This window comes from Silurus meridionalis, chromosome 8, assembly GCF_014805685.1.
Source record: "Silurus meridionalis isolate SWU-2019-XX chromosome 8, ASM1480568v1, whole genome shotgun sequence".
Taxonomy (NCBI): Eukaryota; Metazoa; Chordata; class Actinopteri; order Siluriformes; family Siluridae; genus Silurus; species Silurus meridionalis.
In genome coordinates this window covers 8,471,973-8,488,982 of record NC_060891.1, presented here as the reverse complement: position 1 = coordinate 8,488,982, position 17,010 = coordinate 8,471,973, and the positions used below count along the sequence as shown (strand labels likewise).

The 17,010-nt window shown below is 41.9% G+C and overlaps 1 protein-coding gene across 1 annotated transcript in view; it reads left to right on the top strand.

Annotated features, from left to right (window-relative positions):
• LOC124390391 (formin-like) overlaps positions 1–17,010 on the top strand; it is an 87,942-nt gene that overhangs the window by 14,803 nt on the left and 56,129 nt on the right. Inside the window, exon 3 of the mRNA XM_046856296.1 lies at positions 5,792–5,967. Within this exon, the coding sequence (XP_046712252.1) occupies positions 5,792–5,967 (176 nt within the window). The remainder of the gene's footprint in view (positions 1–5,791; positions 5,968–17,010) is intronic.

Sequence of the window (17,010 nt, the reverse complement as noted above, 5' to 3'; positions counted from 1 at the left end):
AATAAACCTCCGGAAAAAATTGGAGAACCCCAGGAACCTCTGCAGCTGCTTCCTAGAGGAGGGTGTGGGCCATTCCTTGACAGCTCTGATCCTGGCAGGATCCATACTTATGCTCCCCGCAGCAAGAGTGAATCCCAGGAACGAGGTGCTAGAGACATGGAACTCACATTTCTCCGCCTTGACATACAGGCCATTCTGGAGGAGGCGCTGGAGTACCAAACGAACGTGGCCGACATGCTCATCCAGAGACCGGGAGAACACCAAGATGTCATCCAGATACACAAAAACATAGCGGTTCAACATATCACGCAGCACGTCATTGATAAGAGCCTGGAAAACCGCTGGCACATTGGTGAGGCCAAACGGCATGACCAAATACTCATAGTGACCAGACGGGGTGTTGAAAGCTGTCTTCCACTCATCCCCTTCACGGATGCGAACGAGATGGTATGCGGTCCTAAGGTCCAGTTTAGTGAAAACGGAAGCACCTTGGAGCGGTTCTTGATGGTGATGCTATTGAGACCACGATAATCGATGCAGGGGCGTAAAGTCCCATCCTTCTTCTCAACGAAAAAGAACCCCGCACTGGCAGGGGAGGAGGAAGGGCGAATAAGGCCAGTAGCAAGTGAGTCCTGAATGTACTGCGTCATGGCTTTTTGCTCGGGGCCCGTCAGGTGATACAAACGTCCCCGGGGGGGCGAGGACCCGGGTAGGAGGTCGATGGCACAGTCATATGGCCGATGAGCAGGCAAGGAGGAAGCTTGGGCCTTGCTAAATACCTGACCAAGGTCATGATACACAGCGGGAATTGAATCAAGGTTCAAGGTCTCAAAAGTACCAGAGGCAGATGGCTGAACTAAACAGTGGGAATGGCAGAAGGTTCCCCACTCTAAGACTTTACCCGTGGACCAATCCAGACGGGGGTTGTGTTTCTGCAACCAGGGAAAACCGAGCATTACCGGGGTGTGAGAGGAGGAAATGACCAAAAGGATAGCCACTCCTGATGTTGATCAGCAATGGTGACCCGGAGGGGCTTCGTGCGACAGGTCGCCTGATAAAGGGGATGGCCATCGAGAGCTCAAACTTGAAGGGTGGCTGGCAAGGTTTCAGTCTCAATCATCAACTGCTGCACTAGATCCTGATCCAGGAACTCCGAGTCTGCCCCTGAATCCACAGAAGCAGCAAGCTGGTGCTCCTGTCCGCCAGAGAGGATGCGGATGTCTAGGAGTGGTTTGGAGAGGGCAGGAAGGATTTGGCTCGGCGAGGACCTCCCCATCAGCGACGAGCCCGGTCTTTTACTGGGCAGGAAACCGCCATGTGTCCAGCTTCCCGCAGTAGAGACACAAGCCTCTGAGCGACGCCTCCTTTTCATCCAAGGATAGGTGTCGGCGGCCAATTTCCATAGGACGGGGTGGAGAGTGGGGTTCTGGTACCGTAGTCTCACAAGGGAGTGTTCGACGTCGGTATTGCGGTGGAGAGCGGTGACGATCGGAGCGCCGAGGGTGTGCTCCACACGCCGCTCCTGCAGGCGTCTGTCAATTCGCGTTGCGAGGGCAATGAGGCCATCTAAGCTCGATGGAAGTTCCCTGGCGGCTAATTCATCTTTAACTTCCGTAGCCAAACCACGATAGAAGGCGTCATAAAGGGCCGTGGGGTTCCATCCGCTATCTGTGGCAGCGGTGCGGAACTCCGCGGCAAATTCAGCCACCGAGCGCCTACCTTGAGTGGCAGAAAACAGCAAGCGAGCCGCATCATGAAGGGAGAGGCGGAGTCGAAAATTTTCCGGAGTTCGCCAGAGAAGGCGGAGAAAGACATGCAGTGGGGGGTCTGGTTCTCCCACTCAGCGGTGGCCCACTGGAGAGCGGGACCTGATAGCAGAGAAATCACATAGGCCACCTTGGCTACTTCGGTGGGAAAAGAAGAGGGTTGAAGTTGAAAGATGATGCCGCACTGAGTGAGGAAGGAGCGGCAGTGTCCTGGTTCCCCAGAGAAACGTGCCGGTGGCATTAGGTGAGGTTCACGGTGCCGCACCGGAAGCGGAAGTTGGGCTACCGGAAGTAGAATTACCGGAAGTGCGCGCGCTGTCGGCTGACAAACAGCTTCCTACCTGTGAACCCTTTGTAACTTAAGCTGGGAATGGATGCCCATGGCATCGGAAACAAACTAATTACAAAAAAACCTAATTTAACTTAGATCCATGCTACAATGATTAAGCACACCTATTATTATGAACTCTAGCTTGACAACATGAACTTGGGTAACCAAAAAGGGTGGGTATCAACTGATCTTCCTGCACTTAGTTTCTGGGCATTTAAATACAAGTAAAAAAGTACTACAACTAGACATCCAATTAACCACCTGTGAGGCAATACAGCACCAACACACAGGGAGTCGCTATTCTACTCTGTCACATTTAGATGTTACTATGTCTAAATATAGTGTGTTTATATGTCTTAGTCATTGCTTTTTTTATATTTAATTTACCTATTTGGTTGTATTGCATATATTAAAATGTTGGTTTTAAACTAGATGTTAATAACAAACATTTTAAACAAAATGCTGTATATATGAGTGAAGTGGACAGTAATTTGCTGCATAAGCAGATTTTTTGAGTAAGATTAATAAAGAGCAGTTTGCAGGGATAGGACTTTGCATTTGGAATGTAACCAAGATTGCAGTCAGCATTTCAAGGGCTGGCAGAATCAGGCTGGAGAAGCATTATCATAATGAAAACTTAATTAAGGTTTTTAGTTTTTTCTTCCTAATTATGGATGTTGCTATTTTTATCTTGCTGATACAAAAGAATACAGGTTCCACTACTTGCTTTTGGGCAAAAAAGATGTTTTACACAATTTTGGCACAGACATATCCCTATAGATATTGGTTACTATTATTATATCCTATGTCATCTCTAACCCCTGACTTATACATTTTAATCCAGAGAAATTTTGTAAAGCTACTTTATAAAAATATTTTTTAGATAAAATGTAATTGAATTCATAAAAAAATCTAAATGTAAAGTTATTTATTTACTTTAAATTTAAAGAATATCTAGTTTATTTGAGAAAGTGAGATATGACCAATGTGCTATGCTTTTTCTCATCTTGTTCTTTTGTGTTTTTTGAGTGTGACATGCGCAGCACGCGTTTTTCCACTTAACTAATTTTAGCACTCTGGAAATACACAGACAGCACATGACCTGCTTATAAAAAAAAAATCATGATTTTACGAATTTATGACTGCTTATGCATTTTAAAAACCGAGAGAAGAAAGCAGAAAGAGTGGGAACAGTAATTCACAATAACCTCCCCAGGTTTTAGGGCAAAGCTGATTATTCAAAATGGAAATATATAATAAGAAGAGCGGTACAGTGTCAAACAAAAGTCTTTACTATACAATCAGTCTTATTATTATTTATTAACTAGTTAGCCATGGCTTTGACCTTTGTGTGGCAGTTGCACAGTGACTCGGTCACACACACTACATTTCTTGTTATTCAAAAATTCAATTCACCTTTCAAACCTAATCAGACATTAAAGCACAGAGCAAAGGCTAGTGATAGTGGGTAGTTCGTTCCCCCCCCGGAAAAATGTTGATAGGTGCACTTTTATATAGAGATTGGGGCCATAATGCCTACCAAATGTCATAAATATAAATTTACATGTTTGAATCCATATTTCCCAGTGCCAGCAGCACTCATGCAGCCCCAGACCATGATGCTACCACCACCATGCTTGTAGGCAAGACATAATTTTCTTGGTACTTCTCCAGAGGGTGTCACCACACATGCTGGACACTATCTAAGCCAAACAGATCTTCTGTTTCATCAGACCTCAGGACATGATTCCATTAATTCATGCTCTTTGACAGATTGTCTTCAGCAAACTGTTTGCAGGGCTTTCTTGTGAGCCAGCTTTAAAAGAGGCTCCCTTCTGAGATGGCCATGCAAACCGAGTGAGCACAGACCATCCACTTCTGCAACTTCTAAAATCATGCTGGCAGCACTCATGTGTCTGTTTATTGAAGCCAGCTTCTGCACCTGACGCACAGCTTGAGGTCTTTTTAATCGACCTTGCGAGGCCTATTCTGAATGGAACCCATATTGGAAAACCTTTCGAATGATTCTGCCCACTGTACTGTAACTCATTTCAGGGTGTTACTGTTCTTCTTATAGCCTAGCCTGTCTTTGTGGAGAGCAACAATTTAATTCTTAAATCCTTTGCCATGAGGTGCCATGTTGAACATCCAGTGGTTCGTATAAGAAAATTGTACTCAAAGCTAATACAAAATACACAAATGATGAATAGGACATGTGGCTTTGCATGGTTACATGACATGCAGCTGTTATAACTTAGTGTATACTTACGCCAGCTATTGAGACAATAATGCATACAATATATAATGCATACACTCTCAGCTATAACATTATAACCACATGGTTAATATCGTGTAAGATGGTGGACAGGGTGCAAGAATGCAGCAGCCAGAGTTCTCACAAGGTCGAGAAAATATGATCACATAACCCTAATCTTATCGTCCCTATACTGGCTACCTGTTAAGTTTTGAATCAACTACAAAATACTGCTTCTCACTTACAAAACACTAAGTTTAGCTCCCAATTATCTTTCCAGTCTTCTAACACGCTACAATCCGTCACGCTCCCTGAGATCTCAAAACTCAGAATTCTATTAGTTCCTAGAATAGCAAAGTCCACTAAAGGTGGTAGAGCATTTTCACATTTAGCTCCTAAACTTTGAAATAGTCTTTCTGACAGTGTTCGGGGCTCAGACACACTCTCCCAGGTTAAGTGCAGATTAAAAATGTATCATTTTAGCAAAGCCTACACATAGCAAACATCACATCATATCCTTGATCCTTGCTCCAGAACATCTTTTCACATGCACATTATCAACTTATGCAGCTACGCTAATTCCTCTCCACTGCTTCTCTTTCTCTACCCATCCCGAGGCATCCTGAGGTTCGCCAGCTCCAGTCACGTCCAACCTTATGAAGATTGTGGACCTTTAAAGAAGTAGATACTGACCCCACAAACATCCCGAACCATCTAGAGACGTACCAGTGCCAATTGGATCCCACTTCATGTGGAATTTTGACATTGGACCTCCTTGAGTGTTTAAAGGATGGGTTCACCTTTTGAGTCTGGTTCCTATCAAGGTTTCTAAAACTCTGAGGGAGTTTTTCCTTGCCACAGTCGCCATGGCTTGCTCATCTGGGATAAAGGCACACTATTCACCTTAACTGTTCAGCTATTCTGTACAGCTGCTTTGAGACAATATCTGTTGTGAAAAGCGCTATAGAAATAAACTTGACTTGACTTGACAGGGGTCTGCATCAGCAGTCTGACTTGTCTGTAGCTACATAGCCCCGTACACATCAAGCTGTGATGCACTGTGTTCTCTGTTGTCTTTTGATGGTGCTTATAGGGCACCCATATACCCCTGTTGTTGATTTACCAGTTGTCCTGCCTTTGGTCACTTATTGCAGATACTAACTACTGCATAACAAGGACACCCCAAAACCCTGCTCTTTTAGAGATGGTCTGACCCAGCTGTCTATTAAACACAGTCGGGTGCTCAGATTCTTACGATTGCTCATTTTTCCTGCCTCCAAATGATCAACTTTGAGAATGGGCTGTTCTAATGCAGCCTGATATATCCAACCCATGAAAGGTGTATTTATAATCAGGCGATTAATGTCGTTCACCTCTCCTCTCAGTAGTTTTAAAGTTATGGAGCAACATTTGGTGAAATGGTTCTTTATTATTTTACAGAAGATTCTCTGAGACAAGATGACATGTGGTTGATGGATGGTGATGGTGATGACTCTATTTCTAATAAGCCCCTGTGTCGAGCCACTAGACCTGATCATCTTGAATTTTTGAGGATCACACCACCAGAGGATGATATAATTGGAGAAACACTGTGCTATTCAAAACATGAGCCAGCGGTACGTAAAACACATACACACACACACACACACACACACACACACACACACACACACAAATATGCATAGAAATTGCTATTAACCTTAGTACAGAAACCTTAGTATAGTTGGTGGTGCTGGATCTCTTTATGCTTCTTGGCTGGTGGAGTTCTCTGCAGTGTGAGTTGCTGTGCATGTGTGTGTAGTGCTGAGGTTTTCCAGCATGCCATTTCCAGTGCCACTGACTTTGTGTGTATGGTTTTCATCACACTAGAATATTCATGCTGATATCAATAACAACATTAGTCTCATGACTTTAAATAATAATACAACTTTATGAAAAAAAATAATGCTTAGTTATACAATGATTAAAATCATATCTTGACATTCCTAAAAAGAAAAAAAATTTTTAAAGCATATAAACAGTGTAATACTTCATTTAATTAAGTGATTACTAATTGACATTTTTGTCTATACTATATAAATTATATTTTAACTAAACACCTGCAGAGCCACATAACCATCTGTCTATTCAAGGAACTGAACTGCTGAACTGTATTTTTCATTTGCTTGATTACATTTAAATTTACATTCGTGGCATTTAAAAGAAGCCCTTGTCCAGAGCGACAACTAGTGCATCTTTTTGAAAAAGATTACCCTAATATTTTACCTGAAATGGTGCATGTAGTGTAGTGGTAAAGTATTACTCTAATCTCTACTTTCTGTCCAGTTGTATATCAAAAGCTATGTTAAGGTTGCTCTGCATTTAAATTACATTGTAAATACTAAAAATAAAATGTGTTGAATGTACCATCAAAGTAATGAGGAATGATAGAGTTTAGCCCCCTTATGTCTGTCTTTCATCTTTTCATAATTATTTCACTGACACTGCTTCTTTTTGGCAATTTCATCTTTATTTGGATTGCATTGGAGTGCACTAACTCTATATAAACTGTATAAAATGTGAAATATGCTAGGTTTTTATTATTAGTAGTATAGATTCCTCATACACAAAGTCATAAATCACACCACAATATGGGATGCATTAAAATAATGCACACACATACACAATAATAGTGTGTATATATATATGCACACACTGCAGGAGGGATTTTGGCCCACTCCTCCACACAGATCTTCTCTAGATCAATCAGGTTTCTGGCCTGTTGCTGAGAAACACGGAGTTTGAGCTCCCTCCAAAGATTCTCTATTGGGTTTAGGTCTGGAGACTGGCTAGGCCACGCCAGAACCTTGATATGCTTCTTACAGAGCCCCTCCTTGGTTATCCTGGCTGTGTGCTTCGGGCCATTGTCATGTTGGAAGACCCAGCTTCGACCCATCTTCAATGCTCTAACTGAGGGAAGGAGGTTGTTCCCCAAAATCTCGCAATACATGGCCCCGGTCATCCTCTCCTTAATACAGTGCAGTCGCCCTGTCCCATGTGCAGAAAAACACCCCCAAAGCATGATGCTACCACCCCCATGCTTCACAGTAGGGATGGTGTTCTTGGGATGGTACTCATCATTCTTCTTCCTCCAAACACGTTTAGTGGAATTATGACCCAAAAGTTCTATTTTGGTTTCATCTGACCACATGACTTTCTCCCATGACTCCTCTGGATCATCCAAATGGTCATTGGCAATCTTAAGACATGCCTGGACATGTGCTGGTTTAAGCAGGGGAACCTTCCGTGCCATGCATGATTTCAAACCATGGAAACGTTGGTCCCAGCTCTTTTCAGGTCATTGACCAGCTCCTCCCGTGTAGTTCTGGGCTGATTTCTCACCTTCCTCAGGATCACGAGACCCCACGAGGTGAGATCTTGCATGGAGCCCCAGTCCGAGGGAGATTGACAGTCATGTTTAGCTTCTTCCATTTTCTAATGATTGCTCCAACAGTGGACATTTTTTCACCAAGCTGCTTGGCAATTTCCCCGTAGCCCTTTCCAGCCTTGTGAAGGTGTACGATTTGTCTCTAGTGTCTTTGGACAGCTCTTTGGTCTTGACCATGTTAGTAGTTGGATTCTTACTGATTGTATGGGGTGGACAGGTGTTTTTATGCAGCTAACGACCTCAAACTTCTAATTTAGGATAATAAATGTAGTGGAGGTGGACATTTTAAAGGCAGACTAACAGGTCTTTGAGGGTCAGAATTCTAGCTGATAGACAGGTGTTCAAATACTTATTTGCAGCTGTATCATACAAATAAATATATATACAGGGAGTGCAGAATTATTAGGCAAATGAGTATTTTGACCACATCATCCTCGTTATGCATGTTGTCTTACTCCAAGCTGTATAGGCTGGAAAGCCTACTACCAATTAAGCATATTAGGTGATGTGCATCTCTGTAATGAGAAGGGGTGTGGTCTAATGACATCATCACCCTATATCAGGTGTGCATAATTATTAGGCAACTTCCTTTCCTTTGGCAAAATGGGTCAAAAGAAGGACTTGACAGGCTCAGAAAAGTCAAAAATAGTGAGATATATTGCAGAGGATGCAGCAGTCTTAAAATAGCCAAGCTTCTGAAGCGTGATCATCGAACAATCAAGCGTTTCATTCAAAATAGTCGACAGGGTCGCAAGAAGCGTGTGGAAAAACCAAGGCGCAAAATAACTGCCCGTGAACTGAGAAAAGTCAAGCGTGCAGCTGCCAAGATGCCACTTGCCACCAGTTTGGCCATATTTCAGAGCTGCAACATCACTGGGTGCCCAAAAGCACAAGGTGTGCAATACTCAGAGACATGGCCAAGGTAAGAAAGGCAGAAAGTCGACCACCACTGAACAAGACACACAAGCTGAAACGTCAAGACTGGGCCAAGAAATATCTCAAGACTGATTTTTCTAAGGTTTTATGGACTGATGAAATGAGAGTGAGTCTTGATGGGCCAGATGGATGGGCCCGTGGCTGGATTGGTAAAGGGCAGAGAGCTCCAGTCCGACTCAGGCGCCAGCAAGGTGGAGGTGGAGTACTGGTTTGGGCTGGTATCATCAAAGATGAGCTTGTGGGGCCTTTTCGGGTTGAGGATGGAGTCAAGCTGAACTCCCAGTCCTACTGCCAGTTTCTGGAAGACACCTTCTTCAAGCAGTGGTACAGGAAGAAGTCTGCATCCTTCAAGAAAAACATGATTTTCATGCAGGACAATGCTCCATCACACACGTCCAAGTACTCCACAGCGTGGCTGGCAAGAAAGGGTATAAAAGAAGAAAATCTAATGATATGGCCTCCTTGTTCACCTGATCTGAACCCCATTGAGAACCTGTGGTCCATCATCAAATGTGCGATTTACAAGGAGGAAAACAGTACACCTCTCTGAACAGTGTCTGGGAGGCTGTGGTTGCTGCTGCACGCAATGTTGATGGTGAACAGATCAAAACACTGACAGAATCCATGGATGGCAGGCTTTTGAGTGTCCTTGCAAAGAAAGGTGGCTATATTGGTCACTGATTTGTTTTTGTTTGGTTTTGAATGTCAGACATGTATATTTGTGAATGTTGAGATGTTATATTGGTTTCACTGGTAAAATAAATAATTGAAATGGGTATGAATTTGTTTTTTGTTAAGTTGCCTAATAATTATGCACAGTAATAGTCACCTGCACACACAGATATCCCCCTAAAATAGCTAAAACTAAAAACTACTTCCAAAAATGTTCAGCTTTGATATTAATGAGTTTTTTGTGTTCATTGAGAACATGGTTGTTGTTCAAATTAAATCCTCAAATAAAATTAATCCTCAAAAATACAACTTGCCTAATAATTCTGCACTCCCTGTATATACAGTGGAACCCGGGTATGTCGCCGGCCTAGGGGACGCCAAAAAGCATCAAGATAACCGATGATCGAGATAAAAGTAAACCAATATGGCGGCAATATATTAATGTGCTTGAAATGTCTTTATGTACATGGTGTGCGTTATTAAATGAGAATGTGCATGCACGTGTTTTTGGAGGTTTTTTACACAACAGCGTTGCCGCGATTTGTTTGATTGATCATGCAGGACGAGATAACTAATGCGGATAAGGAGGTGAAAGCCGAAGTAAACGCAAACAAAGTTTATTGAGAATACTCAGGAGATAATCCACCAAGACTTGTAGCAAAGCAGTAATATCCAGTCGTGCGCTCCGGGAGCGTGGTCCACGAAGTTCTGTGATAACAGAGACAATTCGTGTAGAGAATCCACTGATCTGCGCTATGGAAAGCGCAGTGCTGGGCAGCAACGGATAAACGTGGTGCAGACAGCGTGAACATGGAAAACAGCAGGGTCGGTGATAATCCGGCGTGCCGTTGAGATAATGCGGAGTCCGAGAAGAAGGGTACGTAGCTTAACACGTATATGCGATTACACAGACTGCCATGAACCAACACATACGATCATGCACAAACAATAACGGACCCCGTGTGTGTGGAGGACATAACCGATTAAAAAATGCTAAGACAAAGCGAGAATTTGCCGGTTCCACTTAAAAAACGTTGACTTAATAGGGTTGGCGAGTTAACCGAGGTCGAGATAAGTGGGTTTGACTATATATATATATATATATATATATATATATATATATATATATATATATATATAGACTGGCGATCAAAATTAGAGAACAATTTATAAACAATTGAACAATTCTGAAATAATGTCATCTTCAGTTGAAGGAGTTTTTTTCCTGTCTATACCATGCTACCAGAACACCTTTTCCACAAAATAACTAAGGCATTTCCAAAAAAAAACATTATTTTGCAGAAAACACACTGATCAAAATTAGAGAACAACAATGACTGTAGCATGGAAAAAGATGACAACAAAATTTTCTAAAGGTTACAACAGTCAGCAATTAGTAGGAAGTGTACAGGCCTCTGCTCTGAATGACTTCAGCACATCTGCGGCCACAGGACAGCACTAGTCTCCCACACTGCTCTGGTGTGATTTTGGTCCACTCTTCTTTCAGTCTCCTCCACAGTTTGGTGACTGTAGTGGGTTTCTTGGCCATAACTTTGTCACCAAGGATTTTCCAGAGGTTCTCTATTGGGTTAAGATCAGGACTCTGGGCAGGCCATGTCATTATTTCAATGTTTTCAGTTTCAAGGAACTGTTTACCCGTTTTGCTGTGTGACATGGAGCGTTGTCCTGCATGAACACTGCAGGCTAATTGGGTGATGAATGCAGGGAAGGAACCATATGTTGTTAAAGAAGGTTCTGATAAACATTTGCATTCACTCTGCCATGTAGCTGTATAAGAGGCCCAACTCCTGCTGCAGAAAACATGCCCCAAACCATGACACTTCCTCCTCCACTTTTTACTGACTTCTTTACACACTTTGGGTTCAGTCTTTCTCCAGTTTGTCGCCGAACATAACGTTTCCCATTGGACCCAAATAAATTAAAATTGCTTTCATCACTGAAGTGAACTTTGGACCAGTTCTCCTCTGTCCACACAACATGCTTAGTCTAGCCTTTTGATTCTTTCTGCTAATGAGAGGTTTGGTCACTGCAGAGTGGGCTTTCAGTCCAAATGCGCTTAAACGTTGAGACACTGTATGAGGAGACAGATCCTTACCCTGTTCAGCGCTGAACTGGTGAGCAATTCCGATACGATTACCCATTGAGATCCTCTGCAGTATCCTGTCCTCTCTTGTATTTGTCTTCCGTAGACGACCAGCCTTCTTGGTGGACTTGAATGAGTTTGTGATATTGTAAAGATTCAATATTTTTTAAATCAAAGATTTAGAACGACCAACTTGTCTTGCTATGGCTGATAGGGTCATCTGGACAACCTGCTGCCGGAGGCTTTCAGTCACTTTAGAACGGCTCACCATCTTGCAGAGTCAGTGAAACTGGAAGTTAGGCTGCCAGTTAAATAGGGGTTGACAGATAATCAAGGAAATTAGCACCAGGTACCAAATTAACACCAGTAACTGGGAGGTATCTGAAAGTGTGTTCTCTAATTTTGATCAGTGTGTTTTCTGGAAAATAATGGGGTTTTTTTTGGAAATGCCTTAGTTATTTTGTGGAAAAGGTGTTCTGGTAGCATGGTATAGACAGGACAAAAACTCCTTTAACTGTTGAGCAGTGAAGATGACATTATTTTAGAATTGTTCAATTGTTTATAAATTGTTCTCTAATTTTGATCGCCTGTGTGTGTGTGTGTGTGTATATATATATATATATATATATATATATATATATATATATATATATATATATATATATATATTTATTAGGTGGATGCAAAGGTATTTGGTAAAAGTGTGATAAGGGAATGGAAACAAAAACACTGGGGTATCGTAAATGGAAGGTGTATTGAAGTATGTACAATACGAAGCACCGGGACAGACTTCAGGGTGGACCAAGGACAAAATAATAACAAAAAGCACTTCGGACAAACACTAACTACCTACAAATAAAACCCAAAAGAAAGACAAAACACTTCTCTAACTCCCTCACCAAAAAACAGGGAACAAACACACCCAACAGAAATGGCAGCCACACCTCTACTACCGGTGAACAAAACAATATATTTATATAATAAAAAAAAAATAATAAATAAAAAAACAGGACAAGGCAAACTCAGAGTCAGAACAGGCGTAGGTCAGTAACAGAAATCACAAAAACAGACAGAATAACAAGCAAAGCGAGTGTTGGCCAAGCAAGCTGCCGAATCCCAGCTTCCCCTGGACTTTATAGGCCGCCTCCTGGTGATGTCATCAGAAGGGAAGAGGGTGTGACTTTAGTTCACAGGAATGCAGTGAAGACCTGGACTGGAGTCTCGGGATGGCACCTGCACACAATTACACACTGCATACAAATACTGCGGGTTGTAATACCCCCCCCCAACCCATTCAAGTGTAAACCTACCACGTTGGTTCACATAATTTAACAAAACAACAAAAAAAACCCAAAGTAATCCTTTTCAGCTATGTGAAAGAGCGTCCGCAAGAATATTAAGCACACCTTTCTTATGAGTGATGACCAGATCAAAACCTTGCAAAATCAGGACCCAACGCATCAACCTCTAATTCGTATTGCGCATTTGATGCAGGAAGACTAACGGATTGTGATGCGTGGAAACATTAACTGGAGCACAACTGTCACCGAGATACACTTCAAAATGCTGTAAAGCCAACAGCATGGCCAGTGCCTCCTTCTCAATTGTACTGTAGTGAAGTTGGTATTTTAAAAACTTCTTGGAAAAGAAACACACAGGGTGCTCCATCCCATGATCATCCTCTTGGATAAGTACCGCACCAGCCCCGGTGCCACTAGCATCTACCTCTAGTTTGAAATGTTTGCGACGCTCGGGAGCAGCAAGAATGGGGGAGCTATAAAACAGCAATAATATCCAGCCATACCCAAGAAACAACGGAGGTCTCATCTCGACTGGGGAACAGGGAAGGTATTAATTGCCTGTATCTAAGCATCCAAAGGCTTGACTATACCTCGGCCCACTATTTTACCAAGGTAAGAGACCACCCCCTTGCCAAACTCACATTTGTCCAAATTCAATACTTAGAAGCCTTAGCAAGGCACGTAAATACAAGCTCCAGAAGGTTCAAGTGGTCTTCCCAAGTATCAGAATACATCACCACATCATCAAGGTAAGCAGCACAGCTCAGAACCCCTCCTAACACCTGGTTCATTAGCCTTTGAAAAGTCGAGGGTGCATTACGGAGACCAAAAGCCATTACTGTATACTCGAGAAAGTTGTCTGGGATAGCAAAAGCAGATATCTCAGATGCCTGAGGTGTGAGGGGCACCTGCCAATAACCTTTTAGAAGATCTAACTTAGTTGTAAACAGTGCTGTGAGGTGTGGAAAAAGTGTTTGCCCCTTCCTGATTATTTTTGTTTTGTTTTTTTTGCATGTTGGTCACACTAATGTTTCAGATCATCAAACTAATTTGAATATTATTAAAAAATAACACAAGTGAACAATTTCTCTAGCCCCACCAAGGCCTGATTACTGCCACACCTGTTCACAACCAAGAAATATCTTAAATAGGACCTGCCTGACAAAGTGAAGTAGACCAAAAGATCCTCAAAAGCTAGACAGCATGCCAAGATCCAAAGAAATTCAGAAACAAATGAGAAAGAAAGTAATTGAGGTCTATCAGTCTAAATATGTTATAAAGCCATTTCTAAAGCTTTGGGACTCTAGTGAAACACAGTGAGGGCCATTATTCACAAATAGCAAAAACATGGAACAGTGGAGATCCTTCCGAGGAGTGGCCAGCCAACCAAAATTACCCCAAGAGCACAGCGACGACTCATCCAAGAGGTCACAAAAGACCCCACAACAACATCCAAAGAACTGCAGGCCTCACTTGCCTCAGTTAAGGCCACTGTTCATGACTCCACCATAAGAAAGAGACTGGGCAAAAATAGTTTGCATGGCAGTGTTCCAAGACGAAAACCACTGCTGAGCAAAAAGAACATAAAGGCTTGTCTCAGTTTTGCCAGGAATCATCTTGATGATCTTTTTGGAACTTGTGTGTCCCATTCCGTCTGCCGTAAAAGTAACACTGTACCAACACCGTACCAACAGATGTTCTTTTTTTAGAAAAAGAACATCATACCAACAGTAAAATATGGTGGTGGTAGTGTGATGGTCTGAGGCTGTTTTGCTGCTTCAGGACCTGGAAGACTTGCTGTAATAAATGTAACCATAAATTCTGCTTTTTTCCAAAACATACTGAAGGATAATGTCTGGCCATGTATTCGTGACCTGAAGCGAACTTGGGTTCTGCAGCAGGAAAATGGTCCAAAACATACCAGCAAGTCCACCTCTGAATGGCTGGAGAAAAACAAAATTAAGACTTTGGAGTGGCCTAGTCAAAGTCCTGACCTGAATCTTATTGAAATGCTGTGGCATCATGACCTTAAAAAGGCGGTTCATGCTCAAAAACCCTCCAATGTAGCTGAATTACAACGATTCTGCATAGATGAGTGGGCCAAAATTCCTCCACAGTGCTGTAACAGACTCATTGCAAGTTATTGCAAACACTTGATTGCAGTTGTTGCTTTTTCACACAGGGTCATGTATTTTTGGATTTAGTTTTCCCTCAATAATAAAAACCTTCATTTAAAAACTACGTGTTCATGTGAGTTATCTTTTAATAATATTTAAATTAGTTTGATGATCTGAAATATAAAATTTTGCCAAACATGCAAAAAAAAAAAAAAAAAAAAAAAAGGAATCAGGAAACACTGATGTATGTGTGTGTGTGTGTGTGTGTGTGTGTGTGTGTGTGTGTGTGTGTGTGTATGTATATATATATATATATATATATATATATATATATATATATATATATATATGAATTAATACCTCTGGATTTTTCATTTTATTTAGACATTATGCAGTGCAGTTGAGCTTGGCAGTATTAGAAAATGTTATTTGGACAACAATTACTGCTCAGATATTTAGTATATGTATCTTTATAGTTATAGCAAACTGTGTTATGTAAATGGGATTTAGCTTTAAATACAAATTAAATATAAGAATTGAGCAATGGCCCAAATCACCAGGTGATTCTGTTCTGTCCAGGTGAAGGTAAACTATGTCTATGACAATTAAGCCATTTTGTTGATAAGCTAATACTAATCCAATTCAATTCATTTTTATTTGTATAACGCTTTTATCAATAAACATTGTCTCAAAGCAGCTTTACACAGAAAATGTGGTGAGTAAAAGTAAATATGTTCTTTATAAGTGCAAGTTTGCCCCTGATGAGCAAGGTGGTGGCGACTGTGGCAAGGAAAAACTCCCCGAGATGGCATTAGGAAGAAACCTTGAGAGGAACCAGACTCAAGAGGGAACTTATTTTCCTCTGACATTGCACCCAATGTCCATTTATAGCAGATATACGATTTTGCGGGGTACAGTGAAGACGATCGCCAGCCAATAGGGTTGCACAAGTCAGTGCACTCTTAGTGCCGGTCTCAAGCGCTGATAAAAGGGCAGGGTTAAATTAGGAAGGGCATCCAGCGTAAAACATATGCGAAATCAGATATGTATAGATAGACAGCATCAAATGGTGGTCTGTAGGATGGCTTTGTGGGTGAAGAATAACAGGAGGAGAGTGAGGACTGAAAGAAGAATAAGATGGTGAAAACTGAAGCAGGAAAATTGTGGTGTAAGGTACAGGGAAGAGGTCAGACAGGGGCTCTGTGGTGGTGAAGAGTTGCTGGATGATTGGGAAACTACTGCAGAAGTGATAAGAGAGACAGATAGAAAGGTTCTTGGTGTGACATCTGGAAATAGAAAGAAGACAAAGAGACGTGGTGGTGGAATGAGGAAGTACAGGAGCGCATAAGGAGAAAAAGTTTGGCAAAACAAAATTGGGATAGGCAGGAGTACAAGAAGATGCAGCAGGTGAAGAGAGATGTAGCAAAAGCCAAGGAAAAGGCATATGAGGAGCCTTATTAGATGTTGGACACTAAGGAAGGAGAAAAGGATTTGTACCGATTGGTCAGGCCGAGGAATGATTTGTTATAGAAGGGTATTTGCAAGAGTGAAAGAAAATGTATATAGGACTGTAGTGTATGGTTAAGAGACAGTGGCATTAAGTAAAAGACCGGAGGCAGAGCTGGAGGTGGCAGAGCTGAAGATGCTGAGATTTTCATTGGGAGTCACGATAAGTGAGAGAGGCACGATTGAGATAGTCTGGACATGTGCAGAGGGTATATCGGTAAAAGAATGAAGGCTGGAATCACCAGAAAAGAGGAAAAGAGCAAGGCCAAGGAGGAGGTTTATGGATGTAGTGAGAGAAGACATGCAGGTAGTTGGTGTGAAAGAGGCAGATGTAGATGACAGGGGGTATGGAGACAGATGAGCCGCTGTGGCGACTCCAATGGGAGAAGCCAAAAGAAAAAAAAGTTGATAAGCTCATTTTGGCATATACAGTGGGGTGAAAAAGTGTTTGCCCCTTCCTGATTTCTTACTTTTTTTTTGCATGTTTGTCACACTTTAATGTTTCAGATCATCAAACTAATAAAACATTAGTAAAAGATAACACAAGTGAACACAACATTCAATTCTTAAATTGGGGTTTTTATTAATGAGGGTAA